General features: G+C 39.8%; 1 protein-coding gene across 1 annotated transcript in view; it reads left to right on the top strand.

Moving 5' to 3' along the window:
• The first annotated feature begins 5,707 nt into the window (after nt 1-5,707).
• The window catches only part of LOC136573561 (uncharacterized), a 44,370-nt gene continuing 34,517 nt past the window's right edge, over nt 5,708-15,560 (top strand). Inside the window, exons 1-4 of the mRNA XM_066574830.1 lie at nt 5,708-5,793; nt 5,946-6,014; nt 12,351-12,407; nt 12,878-12,958. Coding sequence (XP_066430927.1) covers nt 5,958-6,014; nt 12,351-12,407; nt 12,878-12,958 — 195 coding nt within the window. The 5' untranslated portion in view covers nt 5,708-5,793; nt 5,946-5,957. The remainder of the gene's footprint in view (nt 5,794-5,945; nt 6,015-12,350; nt 12,408-12,877; nt 12,959-15,560) is intronic.

Raw genomic sequence — 15,560 nt, 5'->3', positions numbered from 1 at the left:
GTTTTTGATCCCATGTTCACCTGATCCTTATCCTATGTTCCCCTGATCCTGCATATTAGCAGAAGGAGACTTGAAAAATGTTTAGGAGAACAGATTGATGCTAAGTACTCCGCCATCCAACAATCTGTTATCTGTAGTCATGTTCATGGTTCCCTGCTTCCATAGTAATAAGCAAAGCCATCCAAATTTCCAGAAGAGACTTGGACAACAGAAGTCTGCGGTCAATGTGACCCCCCCCCCCCCCTCCCCCCCCGACGTCATCGGCACTCCATGGTATTTTTGCCTTCATTTTATAGCAAAAAGATGCTACAGATACTTTAAAAGTTCTGTCTGAACTTTTGATACTAAACATCATGTAAGTATATGGAGTTTCATGATTGCAGCATTATTCATCAGAAAAGGTTAGACTTTTAAGTTGGGTATGTCAGACTTTATATTCAACTCCAAGCCACAAATAAGAGCTTCAGACGTTTAATTTAACGTCTCAGACAAGGATTTAAGAAGATTGTGTGCGGTGAAGCTGTTTTCTTAGTCACACTTACAGTACTAATTAAAAGTAGGATCAACCTTCAGTTTCTATTTCCGACTTTATCCCAATGTCTAGAACAGTCAATTTATGCTTACTCACCACTGAAGGTGAATGAGAATAGATAACCTCTTGCCTTGCAAAACAGAACGCAAATAATACAATATGTACTGTAGCAGGTTTAGCTTTGGGATCCCGAGCTCACATTAAGAGAATTTTATTTATTCTGTGTTCTTCTCATGCTATAAACCTGTAAGAATTGTTCACCTTTAGAGATGAGCGAGCATACTCGTCCGAGCTTGATGCTCGTTCGAGTATTAGGCCTCATGTCCACGGGCAAAATAAGAATTAAAATCCGCAGCGGATTTTAACTCTTCTCCTCCCCGCGGATCCGCACCCCATAGGGATGCATTGACCACCCGCAGGGTAGATAAATACCCGCGGATCGTCAATAAAAGGGATTTTTAAAAAAATGGAGCATGAAAAAATCTGGACCATGCTCCATTTTCATGCGGGTCTCCCGCGGGGACGGCTCCCGCGGGCTTCTATTGAAGCCTATGGAAGCCGTCCGGATCCGCGGGAGACAAAATTCGGAATTTACTCACACGCTCCGTTTCTTCTCTTCGCCGCGGCGCCATCTTCTCTCCGTCGCGGCCGGATCTTTTTTCTTCGGGACGGCGCATGCGCGGGGCACGTCACCGACGTCATCATGCACATCCGCCGAGCCGAAGAAAGAAGATCCGGCCGCGACGCAGAGAAGATGACGCCGCGGCGAAGAGAAGAAACGGAGCGGATGGGAGGTGAGTTTATTCTCATTTATTCTTATTTTCAGCCCTCATGTCCGCGGGGCAGGAGGGACCCGCTGCAGATTCTCCATGGAGAATCCGGAGCGGGCCTGATTTTCCCCGTGGACATGAGGCCTTAGGGTGCTCGAGATGCTCGTTACTCGAGACGAGCACCACGCGGTACTCGTCTCGATTAAACGAGCACTGACCATTGAATTCAATGGAGCCGGCAATACAGCCAGCTCCATGGAAAGCAATGGGCTGCCGGCAATCACGGGATGAATTGTCGGGAAGGGCTTAAATATATAAGCCTTTCCCTGCAATTCATCCAGAAATGTGTAAAAATAAAAAAATATATATACTCACCTGGTCCCAGCAGATGGAGGCAGATCTCACTCACACACCTATTCATGAATTCATGAATGGGTGAGTGACTGCTGCCTCTCATCTGATTGGTCCCGCTGAGCCAATGAGAGGCAGCAGTCACTCACCCATTCATAAATTCATGAATGGGTGTGTGAGTGAGATCTGCCTCTGATTGGTCAGGCTGTGACCAATTAGAGGCAGCTCATTCAGCAGGCGGGGATTTTAAATCCCTGGCTGCTGAATACTACTCACAGCTGTTCAGAGCAGTTCAGGAGGACTGCCGCTGGCCGCGCTGAACTCCGTCTGCCGGGACCAGGTGAGTATATATATATTTTTTATTTTTACACATTTCTGGATGAATTGCAGGGAAGGGCTTATATATTTAACCCCTTCCCAACAATTCATCCCGCGATCGCCGGCAGCCCATTGCTTTCAATGGAGCCGGCTGTATTGCCAGCTCCATTGAATTCAATGGGCTAACATCGTTCTTCTCTGCCACAGCTGTTACAGCTGTGGCAGAGGAGAACGATCTTTATGCTGACAGTGCGGGGGGGGGGGGGGGTCTCACTCTTGCCACTATTGTGGCTTAATAGTGGGACCTGGGAACTTGAGATGCAGCCCAATATGTAGCCCCTCGCCTGCACTATCCGTTTCTGTGTCGTTCCCATCACTTTCTTGAATTTCCCAGGTTTTCACAAATGAAAACCTTAGCGAGCATCGGCAATATACAAAAATGCTCGAGTCGCCCATTGACTTCAATGGGGTTCGTTACTCGAAACGAACTCTCGAGCATCACTGAAAGTTCGACTCGAGTAACGAGCACCCGAGCATTTTGGTGCTCGCTCATCTTTATTCACCTTTCATCATCATAAAAGAAAAGGGCTGCCATTATATCAGCAGAGACGTTCTCTGTTTATCACTAAATGCACTCAGTTTGTCTCCTTGGACCTAAACCGATTCATAGCTCAATTACTAATGCCTAGGGTACATATTGCTTGTAAGTGAGGATCATCTCTGCAAGCAGTGATGACATGAAGTCATAAAATTCTGACCTAAACATTGATGTCAATCACTCAGATAGGAAGGAGCAGTTTACCATGCGGCGGGTCGCATGGATAGCCGCCGACTCCTCTCACTTTCTGAATATGAGTTCTACATATTATTGTGGCTGCTATACTTCTTCTACTTCCTACAGGCTGAACTAGATGGACACTGTCTTCATTCAACCTAACCTACTATGATACTCACATTTTTATCATCTTATGCCCCACTTTGTGAATTTAGATATATATCATGATTTACTATGTATTTTGCATTTGCATTTTATCATTTTGGTTTTCTGCCCTTCTTGTGATAAGAACATTGACAGTGCAAGAAACTGTCAAAGTCAGACACTCGCCCGAAAGGGTAGGAACTTTTTTTAAAGACTATTTGCCTTCTTAACACAAATACACAAATCTTAGGGTAAGTTCACACATCACGGAATTGCTGCAGAATTTCATTATGTAGCAATGTACAGTACAATGTAAGTGAATGCGGACGCAACTCGAATTGTGTGGTATCCGATGTGCTGAACACCGCATATTTTATATTAGGCTGCAAATCGGACAAGAGTATGACATGCTGTAATTTTTTTACTCTGACAATTTGTCCTCCTGAAAAAATGACTCATACATGAATGAATGGGTGCTATTGAAAATCGGATGGAAAACAAGCTCCTGTGTATGTGCAGAAGAGAGCCATGCTGTGGATTTTTAAATCTGCAGTATGCTCTACTTGTTGAAAATTTTGGCCACGGAATTAATTCATCCTGTGGTTAATATCTGCACCGAAATTCAGTGCAAATTTTGTTGATGATTTTCTCCCGGATGTGTTCCCTAAGGCCAGCTGCACAAAGACACATTTTGAGGGCGCAATATGTAGAGAATAGAATTAATTGATTTAAATGGGTTCGTACACATTTCCATATTTTGCACACACATTTCGGTCACGCAAAATAAACAGAACATGCTCTATTTTTCTACGGATTTCTGCTTCAAAGGTCTTCATAGAAGTTAATAGGGGTGCACAATATGCAAGGACATGTATGAAACACTGCATAATTCCTCTGGAAAAAGAACACATCTGGAACTCATTAGCCAAATTAGCCATTGCAATCGGTACATTTTTGTGTCCTGCACACAAATAAACATGCTTTATGGAAAGAAAAAGTACAATAAAATACGCTGTTATATATGCACCAAAAAGTTATAGCCCTTTAACCAGAATCTGAGAAAAATCATTATAGGGAACTTATCATGTTATACATTCAGTAAAGAGCAGGAGGAGCTATTGAGACTGATATACAGTTTTATGGAAAAAGATTCACTATAACTTGCATTTCATTGATTGATATCCCTCCTCTTTTTATACTTAGGAGTCAAATGGGCTGTACTATTCGGTGATTGGCAGCCTTCCCTGTACAACACTGCATACAGACACAGCTGTCAATCTGCAACGGGCAACAAGCCAGAAGAGGCCTGCACTCTCTGAGTGGTTTCTAAGATGTGGCTGAGGAACTGTGTCATGGCGTCAATGAGTGCAGCACACTCTTTGTAATCTTGTGCATCAGTAAAGGTATACAACAGGATCTGGATGACTAATGGAATTAGGTGATCGTGATGCCAGTGCCTGGATTAAAAGTGCTTGATAGCGAAATACGACTAACACACATATGTAGGTAAACGACAGGCACACCATTTGCTTTCAGGCCTGTGGTTGTCTGCATTAATCTTAAGCACCAGAAATTGCATATACAACTTGCATGTACACTGTTTAACACTTTATACATGGATAAACAAACTTTGAGGGGGCAGCATCTGAGCTAAGGAAGAGCTATATAGAGAGAGACTGACAAGAAAATACGCCTTTCTCCCAACTAATAGTAACTTACCCCCCATGAAACACTACGCTCCAGTTTTCTTTTAGTACTCACACAATTCCTATGAAGATTCTCTACTGCTTGGCTGAAGCTTGTGGCTGTCAATTGGATGCCATTGCAGGAAAAGTGTAGTATTACAAACTGGACATTTAAATGAATTGGGGGGATGTAATACACAAATGGGCCAATAGCCTTCAATAGGACTTCTATATCCATCCTCAGGATAGGTCATTAACAGTTGATCAGCTCGGGTCTACCACTCAGGACCCCGGCCGATCAGCTGATCAGCTCTCGGTGCCACAACACACAGAGGTATGGAGCGGAAGCAGTTAGCTCCCATCCTGTGTAGTGGCCGGCACTGGTAATTGCAGGTGCATCTCTTTTTAAAATCCATGACAGCTGCACCTGTTATTATGAGCATCAGCTACTACACAGGGGTCGGAGTGATCTACTTCTGCTCTATACCCCTGTGTACTGTGGTGCTGACAGAGGCCCCCGATTGGCCAGGGTCCTGAGTGGTGGACACCGGCTGATCAACTATTGATGACCTATCCTGAGAACAGATCATCAATAGTAATTCCCATAAAACTCCTTTAAGACATATAGAAATAGGTTGTTGTCTTAAGACAACCCCTTTAAAGCCCACAATAATCCTGGTAGTTTAAAAAAAAGCCATCACAGGCAACTGTGATGAAGAAGTGGGAATATGTATTACAAAAGATGTATCCTGTACTTATAGCAATCTTATGTTGATGGCCAGCAATATATTGAATGGCATTGTGATGTGCAGAGAACACTTGATACATTGAAATTCTGTATCCACTTGCAAAATGCTTCTAGATGCCTTTTGTGTTTGGCTTCCTCTTATGTAAGTATTTCTTTCTCTTTGAGGGACAAAGCAATGTACTGAGACTGAAGGACTGAATGACATCATTTTATCTAGGATTTCCTTCTGTGCGACCTGATATTTAGGAGAGACAAAGTTCTAGAATGTCTACTAAGAGAGCTAATGAAATGTTGGGCTAATGTGTAACCACATGACATCACATTGCAAACTAAGTCCTGGTTGGTCAGTGGTCTCCAGAAAAACATATTAACATTCATTTTAACAGCTCCTACCTTGCCAAATAAAAGAGTTATCATCCTGAACTTACTGTATCATCTGAACTTGGAGCCCGACTATAGGAGAACGACAGGTTAGTTCCAAGCGTTTTATTGAATGCATTTAACACAATAAGTAAGAAGCTATGTTGTAATATTGGAATGGGCAATTATTAGAAGTGTGGGTTGTGGACTAGTCGTATCTTAAGAATATGTGTTTAATGAAAATGCGCATGTATTCCACCAGGGACTTGTGACCATGAAGACAACTTTGGTACTGTTGTTTTGTATCACAAAATACAGTTCTGCATATCCAGTAAGTATTGCATGCCTTTCCAGTATATTATATACTGTACTTGTCACTTATAAAGCCCCATCTGTACATATCAATTTATTGTTCTGCTACTTCATAATCTCCATATGTTTCTCTGCTGTATATTTAGATATAGCTATGGCCATAGCACATCTTCTTATTATCTCTCCAAAAGCAAAACAAAAGTTAGTTACTTAGTGGCTGCAAAGTGTTGGCCTCAAGGGTATTTGTGCGATGCCGGCAAGAAGAGCCCAATTAGAGCTACCAAATCATTCTTTGCTTGATCTTGCCTACTTACACGGATCTAAGGGAAGTGAAAAATGGCTGTAAAATCTGAACCTGAGTTACAGCTCTTACCATATCTGGCCATTATATGACTTGTATATTGCATTCTCCCCAGTTTTTTTTTTCTACTGGCAGTATTTCTAGTTTTCGTTTTTTTCTGAGCTGGTGGGAAGAGCTTGCTGTTATGATGTCTTCTATATACTGTACATGGAAAAAACTGCAGATTCCTCACCCTAACAGTCTATAGCACACATGCATAAATAACATCAGCATGGAGGACAATAGAGGAGTACTGAGCAGTGTAGATGTGTTTCCAGTAGTTGTTACAAAGTAAATAACTCACAAATAGTTCCAGCAACACACCTGTGTCAATATCTCTTCCTCCATATGATTCTACTAGCTGATATACCCGGCTTCACCCGAGTTAATTTGGTACTGGTGTTTATCTGGTGTTCACACGGAAAATCTTATGAAGTCGTGGTTACTTTAGAGATACTGAGGAAAAACATATGTTCACCATTTTGCATAGTTCTCTGCGTTACCCAGGAAACACCACGTGGAGGCAACCATGCGACGTTTCCTTTATATAAAATGACATCAGGAAGTGAGAGAATTAGATTACGTACATAAAATTTGGACACTAATTATTTTGCGCTTAGAATTGAATAATCGAGTTGGGACCCATTAGCTTTTCCTATTTATGACATAATCAATGCTTGTGCCAAATTTCCTGTTTCTATGACATTGGGAAGTGAGAGTTTTAGATTATGTACGTAAAATTTGGACGCTAATTCTTTTGCGCATAGAATTGAATAATGGAGTTGGGACCCATTAGCTTTTCCTATTTATGACATAATCAATGCTCGTGCCAAATTTCCCGTTTCTATGACACCGGAAAGTGAGAAAATTACATTCCGCGCGTAAAATTTGGACGCTAATACTTTTGCGCATAGAATTGAATAATGGAGTTGGGACCCATTAGCTTTTCCTATTTATAACATAATCAATGCTCGTGTCAAATTTCCCGTTTCTATGACACCGGAAAGTGAGAAAATTACATTGCGCACGTAAAATTTGGACGCTAATTCTTTTGCGCATAGAATTGAATAATGGAGTTGGGACCCATTAGCTTTTCCTATTTATGACATAATCAATGCTCGCGCCAAATTTCATGTTTCTATGACATTGGGAAGTGAGAGATTTAAATTATGTACGTAAAATTTGGACGCTAATTCTTTTGCGCATAGAATTGAATAATGGAGTTGGGACCAATTAGCTTTTCCTATTTATGACATAATCAATGCTCGTGCCAAATTTCCCGTTTCTATGACACCGGAAAGTGAAAAAATTACATTCCGCACGTAAAATTTCGACGCCAATTCTTTTGCACTACAATTGAATAATGGAGTTGGGACCCATTCGCTTTTCCTATTTATGACATAATCAATGCTCGTGCCAAATTTCCCGTTTCTATGACACCAGAAAGTGAGAAAATTACATTCCGTACGTAAAATTTGGACGCTAATTCTTTTGTGCATAGAATTGAATAATCAAGTTGGGACCCATTAACTTTTCCTATTTATGACATAATCAATGCTCGTGCCAAATTTCACGTTTCTGTGACATTGAGAAGTGAGATTTAGATTATGTACGTTAAATTTCGACGCCAATTCTTTTGCGCTAGAATTGAATAATCAAGTTGGGACCCAATTACTTTTCCTATTTTGGAGATAATCTATGCTTCTGCCAAATTTCATGTTTCTACGACATTGGGAAGTTGGAGAACTTTTGACGAGTCAATCAGTCAGTCAGTGAGTCAGTCAGTCAGTCAGTGAGTCAGTGAGGGCTTTCGGCTTTATATATATAGATAGCTGTCTACAAATATCTGAAGGGCTGTCACAGTGTAGAGGGATCAGCCATATTTTCATCTTCACAAGGAAAGACTTGAAGCAATGGGATGAAACTGAAATGGAGGAGACACAAATTAGATATTAGAAAAAACTTTCTGAAATTGAGGGGGATCAATGAGTGGAACAGGTTACCACGGGAGGTGGTGAGTTCTCCTTCAATGGAAGTGTTCAAACAAAGGCTGGACACACATCTCTCTGGGATGATTTAGTGAATTCTGCACTGAGCAGGGGGTTGGACCCGATGACCCTGGAGGTCCCTTCCAACTCTACCATTCTATGATTCATACACGTCCATGAGTAGCAGGAGTCATCATCCTCCACTTCCTGTTCTTTGTTGTGTTATCTCTGTTACTAGAGGGGCAACACTTGACAACAGGCAGTGGTCAGTAAAATTAGAAGGAAGGGAAATCCCTAGTGGCCAGTATTTTAGAGGAAATTTTCAGCACAAATACATTATTTTAGGTAAATTAATTGATTTGCACTTTTGCTAATTATCACATTGGCTATCATATAAGCAAAGGTAGTTTGAAAAATCAGGGACCATTTAAAGCTATGGGTGTGTGAATGGTAAAAAGGTATTTCGGGCTTTGTATTAGGCCTCTTTCACACGGGGACCTTCATGCGCAAAAATCTTGCGCGTAAAAAATTTGCGGCTATTAGAACCAGTAGTTTCCTATGGGAACATTCAGATGAAGGAATTTTAGATGCACAAAAAACATCTGTATGTTCCCATAGGAAACCATTGGTTCTAATAACAACACGTTGTTTACGCGCATGATTTTTGTGCGCGTAGGTCTCCGTTTGAAAGAGGTCTTAGTGAGGGGTTTATTGTGTTATTAATCAGCACAGACTATGGACCTAGTATATATTTTTTAAATGCTGCTGGATAATCACTTTAAATAAACTCATATTTCAAAAAGATCAAATTTTGACATTGTTGGCATTTGCACTGATTAAACATTGATTTGTCTTCAAATTAAAAAAGTACAATTCTGTGTGTTAAAAGGTGCAGAAGTGCATGGATGCATTGAAAAAAGACATACTTCCATCTAGTTCATTTTTTTCTGCAGGAAAATCTCCTTACCACAGGGGAAAACAGTACAGATATGGCAAGAGAAATTACTAGAGCAAATACCCATCTAAGCAGCCTGAGGCCTTTTTCACACGAGGACCAACGCATGCAAAAATCACACACGTAAAAAAAACTTGCAGCTATTAGAACCAATGGTTTCCTATGGCAACATTCAGAAGTTTTTTGCGCATCTAAATTTTTTTCCTCTGAATGTTTCCATAGGAAACCATTGGTTCTAATAGCCACAAGTTTTTTATGCGAAAGATTTTTGCGATTCTTGCGCGCGTAGGTTCTCGTGTGAAAGAGGCATAATACAAATACCCTGCAAGGCTCTGGATAGTCAGAACATATTTAGTTCCCTTTTAAATTTACCTAGTTAATAGATAGCTGGATGGATAGATAGATAGATAGATAGATAGATAGATAGATAGATAGATAGATAGATAGATAGATAGATAGATAGATAGATAGATAGATAGATAGATAGATAGATAGATAGATAGATAGATAGATTTGATATGAAATAGATAGATATGAGATAGATAGATAGATATGAGATAGATAGATAGATATGAGATAGATAGATAGATAGATAGATAGATAGATAGATAGATAGATATGAGATAGACAGATAGATTTGATATGAAATAGATAGATATGAGATAGATAGATAGATAGATAGATTAAGATAGATAGATATAAGATAGATAGATATGAGATAGATGGATTAGATATGAGATAGATAGATTAGATATGAGATAGATAGATAGATAGATATGAGACAGATAGATATGAGATAGATATGAGACAGATAGATATAAGATAGATAGATATGAGATATATAGATAGATATTAGATAGATAGATAGATAGATAGATAGATAGATAGATAGATAGATAGATAGATAGATTTGATATGAAATAGATAGATAGATAGATAGATAGATATGAGATAGATAGATAGATATAAGATAGATAGATATGAGATAGATATAAGATAGATAGATAGATAGATAGATATGAGATAGATAGACAGATTTGATATGAAATAGATAGATAGATATGAGATAGATAGATAGATATTAGATAGATATGAGATAGATAGATTAGATATGAGATAGATTAGATATGAGATAGATAGATAGATAGATAGATAGATATGAGACAGATAGATATAAGATAGATAGATATGAGAGAGATAGATAGATATGAGACAGATAGATATAAGATAGATAGATATGAGATATATAGATAGATATAAGACAGATAGATATGAGACAGATAGATATAAGATAGATAGATATGAGATATATAGATAGATATAAGACAGATAGATATGAGATAGATAGATAGATAGATATGAGATAGATAGATAGATAGATAGATAGATAGATAGATAGATAGATATAAGATAGATAGATATGAGATAGATAGATAGATAGATAGATAGATAGATAGATAGATAGATAGATAGATAGATATGAGATAGATAGATAGATAGATATAAGATAGATAGATATGAGATAGATAGATATGAGATAGATAGATAGATAGATAGATAGATAGATAGATAGATAGATAGATAGATATGAGATAGATAGATAGATAGATAGATAGATAGATAGATATAAGATAGATAGATATGAGATAGATAGATATGAGATAGATAGATAGATAGATAGATAGATAGATAGATAGATAGAGATACTATTTAATGTAAGGGTGAGATAGGTGTATAGATATTATGAGATAGATAGAGTATGAGATTATGGATGGATAGACAGATAGATAGACTTATTCCAGAACTCTGTAGTGTATATTGCAGTTGAAATCCACTAGAGGGCACCTGAATGAAAAGAAACGATCTAGTCCATGTTACAGGTGTTGCAGCTATCTATATACAGTATGTGATAGCAGATTGTGCTGAAAATTACTTTTTATCATGTAGCTTACAATACCTACACTTGTACAAATGACTGGAAAGCTTCACACATAATTGTATTGGTGCTTTATTTTGGGCAACATGGGAGTTCAGTGGTTCCTTTCATTAATAAGGTAAGTACCTCCATTTCATTTGTAGGTCTCCTCTCATACTTCACCACCCTACTGATAGCTAGGAAATGGCATCACTTTATGATTAGTGGGGGGCTGGACCTCTGGAGGATCCACGGATTCTGAGAATGAAGGATCTGCAATGCATTGCTGAAAACGAGAGTTAGTAGTGCATTTGGCACGGGGGGTCATCTTCAGCAAGAGCATCACCAAGCTGGTCCCTTCTGAAGGACTTTCTGTATTACCATGTTGATCAGTGTTAGTAGAGAAAACCAGTTTACAGCAAGCATGTGGTCACATAATGACTTGATGCGGAAATTGAAGGAGCTGCAACTATGCAGCAGACCAGGTAGGATGACCTATCACCCTACCACAGCCTCCATGCTGGACTCCAGTCTAGAGCGTTTCCTAATGAAGACCTCCAGAGAACCTCCCCTGTGTGTAATGATGACTGACTGGGCTGAGGAGGCCCTCTGACTAGAAGCCTCCAGGGACCTTTGGCCCTACCACAGCCTCCATGCTGGACTCCAGTCTAGAGCATTCCCTCATGAAGACCTCCAGAGAACCTCCCCTGTGTGTAGTGATAACTGATTGAGCTGAGGAGGCCCTCCGACTAGAAGCCTCCAGGGACCTATGGCCCTGCCACAGCCTCCATGCTGGACTCCAGGCTAACCGTTCCCTCGTGAAGCCCTCCAGAGAACCTCCCTTGTGTGTAGTGATGACTGATTGGGCTTAGGAGGCCTTCTACCTAGGAGCCTCAGCCACACTTCTTCTGAACTTTTCACAGACCCTTCATTCTCAGGACAGTTGTAGATGTTAAAGGTCATATAGGTCATACAGAGCTAGAACCTTCTTTGGACAGGGATGGATGAGGCTGAGTACATTCTATAGAGTGCTGTAAAACATAATGTTGCTATATAAAAAATGGAAAATTATTTATTTTCTATTTAAAGAGGTTTTGACCTTGAGATGATTTAAAGAACTTTAATTTTCCTGTCTTATGTTGCAATTATCCTTTCAGCTATGGCATATAATGCAGCTGTACAACACCATCGGGAAGATTCCACAGCAACCTCAGGTAATGCATTATATTATATGGATACACTGTAGCACTGAATTCATCAATCTGAGCGTGTTGTGCATATAATACACTATGAGGGAAATTTACAAAGCATGGCATTTCCTGCGCTGGACTTAGTATGATTATCCCCGGCACACGGTGCACTGAACACATGAAGTGGTGCACGCTTCTTCATCTATTCAGCGCATCCCTGGCTCCTTCATGCACCTTCTGAGAAATACGCACCAACTCCGACCTTGTGTACATTTCTGATATAATTTATGCCATTTACTAGCATAAATTATACATTAATCTGTTGGTTCTGGGTGGCAACACCTCCTTACGTTAAGCCCAACCAGCTTTTTAAAAAGTGGCAGGGCGGCGCAGAAGGGAAAAAAGTTACGCAAATATGTGTGTCTTTTATACGCCAGTTATTCTGGTGTACAGCTTTTTATAAATGTACCCATATATATTTTATTTTCTAGCAGGTTAATCCGGGCCTTGTGATGACACCCACCCAAGTCCTACAGAATCAGATTTCACAGATATTACCAATATATCCATACCAGGTAAGTATGAAAAGTAAATGCTGCTGTAAATACCGCAAACAGGAGCTCACGGGGAGTGCGGTGGTGTCCACAAGGACAGCAGACAATCACTAAGGGGAACCAACGTCACATCAGGTTTTGTATCAGATAAAATAGAATTGAGGAGCATTTTCCCAAAATGAGTCAAGTCCCAAGGAATTGTAAATGTTTTTACTAAGCTACAGTCTGCAGATATGACTCCTATTAAATAAAATTGTTATTCACTTTGCTTAAATATCACCTTGTAGACCTGTAAATGGAAGCAAAGGGATTCATACTACATAAAAAGGCGAAAATCTTTAAAAATGGGCTTGACTCATTTTTGAAAAATGCTTCTCAATTATTGTGCATTGCATGCAGTCAGACATGTACTGGCCTAAAGGTAAGGCCTGGCAATGATATCTGATCTAGTGGAAGTATTTAAATGGGTTTTCTACTTAAAGGTACATTCACACGGGCAAGTGTGATATCGTTCTGAGAAACTCAGACTAATACACATTCTTAAACTTGCGATTCTGGGTGCGAGTGCCATGCATGTTTGCTTAAAAACTACTTGTATACTTGAAAAAATCACAAGTGCTTCCAATAGTTTTAGTGGTAAAAATCGTATCAGACTTGCTTGCCAATCACATGGCATACAAGTGCAATGCAAATGTTTAAAAGATCCAATAGGAAATAATGGTCGATTCCTTGCTCCATTACCTCAATGTGCCTTACTTAACCCATTAAGGACCAAGCACCATAAATTTACGGCACTATAATCTTGGATGATAGTAAAACTACAGCGTGGGATTAAAGTTCCTGCAACGTGGAAGGAGCAGGTTGGGTCCTTGGCTGCTAGTCACAATGAGCGCTATTTAGTGAAAAGAGAAAGCAGGAGTGTCACTTCTTATATTCGACTCGGCGATCACGAGACTGACGGGTGCCCCCTGCCACAGCAGAGTTGCAGGGTCCTAGCAAAATCAGATCAGCTCTGTCAATGATTACCATCTCTACAGGGGGATGTTTTCCCCTGTAACTGAGGCTCCTATGGATGCCCCAGTTACAGTGGGAAAGTGTGAAATTAAAAAAACAGACAATGTGAATGACCCGCAGAGGTCTTCTATGATGTCATGAGGGACATAGATGTAAAAAAAAATTACAAAAAAAATATAGATAGATAGATATTTATTAGAGATGAGCGAGCACACTCAGTAAAGGCAGATATTCGAGTGAGCATCGCTCTTCTTGAGTAACCGCATACTCGTCCGAGCAAATGCGGGGGGGGCAGCGGGGATGGCGGGTGGGAATAGGGGGGAGAGAGAGATCTCTTTCACTCTCCCCCTCACTGCCCCCCCGCATTTGTTTGGATGAGTATGCAGTTACTCGAGAAGAGAGATGCTCGCTTGAGTATCTGCCTTTACCGAGTGTGCTCGCTCATCTTTAATCTATATATATAAAATTGAATGTATGCGTGTGTGTGTGTCTGTCTGTCTGTGTGCGTGTCTGTTTGTCCTTTATGCGCTACTACACCATTCATCCGATCGCCATGAAACTTTGGGAAGTTGTTGAGTACACTCCTGGGAAGATTATAGGCATAGTACATTTATGCTACGATAAATGGCGTGCGTGTGTCGTCGACAGTTACGACCCCCCCACGTAGATCGTTCTATTTCCATCATTGCCACTAATTCTCTCACTTCCCGATGTCCCAACTCGATTATTCAATTCTAAGCGCCAAAAAATTTGCGTCCAAATTTTACGTACGGAATCTAATTTTCTCGCTTCCCAATGTCATAGAAACTTGAAATTTGGCACAAGCATTGATTATGTCATAAATAGAAAAGCTAATGGGTCCCAACTCGATTATTCAATTGTAAGCGTCAAAGAATTAGCGTCCAAATTTTACGTACGGAATCTAATTTTCTCGCTTCCCAATGTCATAGAAACTTGAAATTTGGCACAAGCATTGATTATGTCATAAATAGAAAAGCTAATGGGTCCCAACTCGATTATTCAATTGTAAGCGTCAAAGAATTAGCGTCCAAATTTTACGTACGGAATCTAATTTTCTCGCTTCCCAATGTCATAGAAACTTGAAATTTGGCACGAGCATTGATTATGTTATAAATAGGAAAAGCTAATAGGTCCCAACTCGATTATTCAATTCTATGTGCAAAAGAATTGGCGTCCAAATTTTACGTACGGAATGTAATTTTCTCACTTTCCGGTCTCATAGAAACGTGAAATTTGGCACGAGCATTGATTATGTCATAAATAGGAAAAGTTAATAGGTCCCAACTCGATTATTCAATTCTATGCGCAAAAAAGTTAGCGTCCAAATTTTGCGTACTGAATGTAATTTTCTCACATAGAAACTTGAAATTTGGCACGGGCATTCAATATGTCATAAATAGGAAAAGCTAATGGGTCCCAACTCGATTATTCAATTCTATGTGCCAAAGAATTAGCGTCCAAATTTTGCGTACTGAATGTAATTTTCTCACATAGAAACTTGAAATTTGGCACGAGCATTGATTATGTCATAAATAGGAAAAGCTAATGGGTCCCAACTCGATTATTCAATTCTAAGCGCCAAAAAATT

This window comes from Eleutherodactylus coqui, chromosome 7 (genome assembly GCF_035609145.1).
Source record: "Eleutherodactylus coqui strain aEleCoq1 chromosome 7, aEleCoq1.hap1, whole genome shotgun sequence".
Classification (NCBI taxonomy): Eukaryota; Metazoa; Chordata; class Amphibia; order Anura; family Eleutherodactylidae; genus Eleutherodactylus; species Eleutherodactylus coqui.
This window is presented reverse-complemented; position numbering and strand designations above follow the sequence as displayed.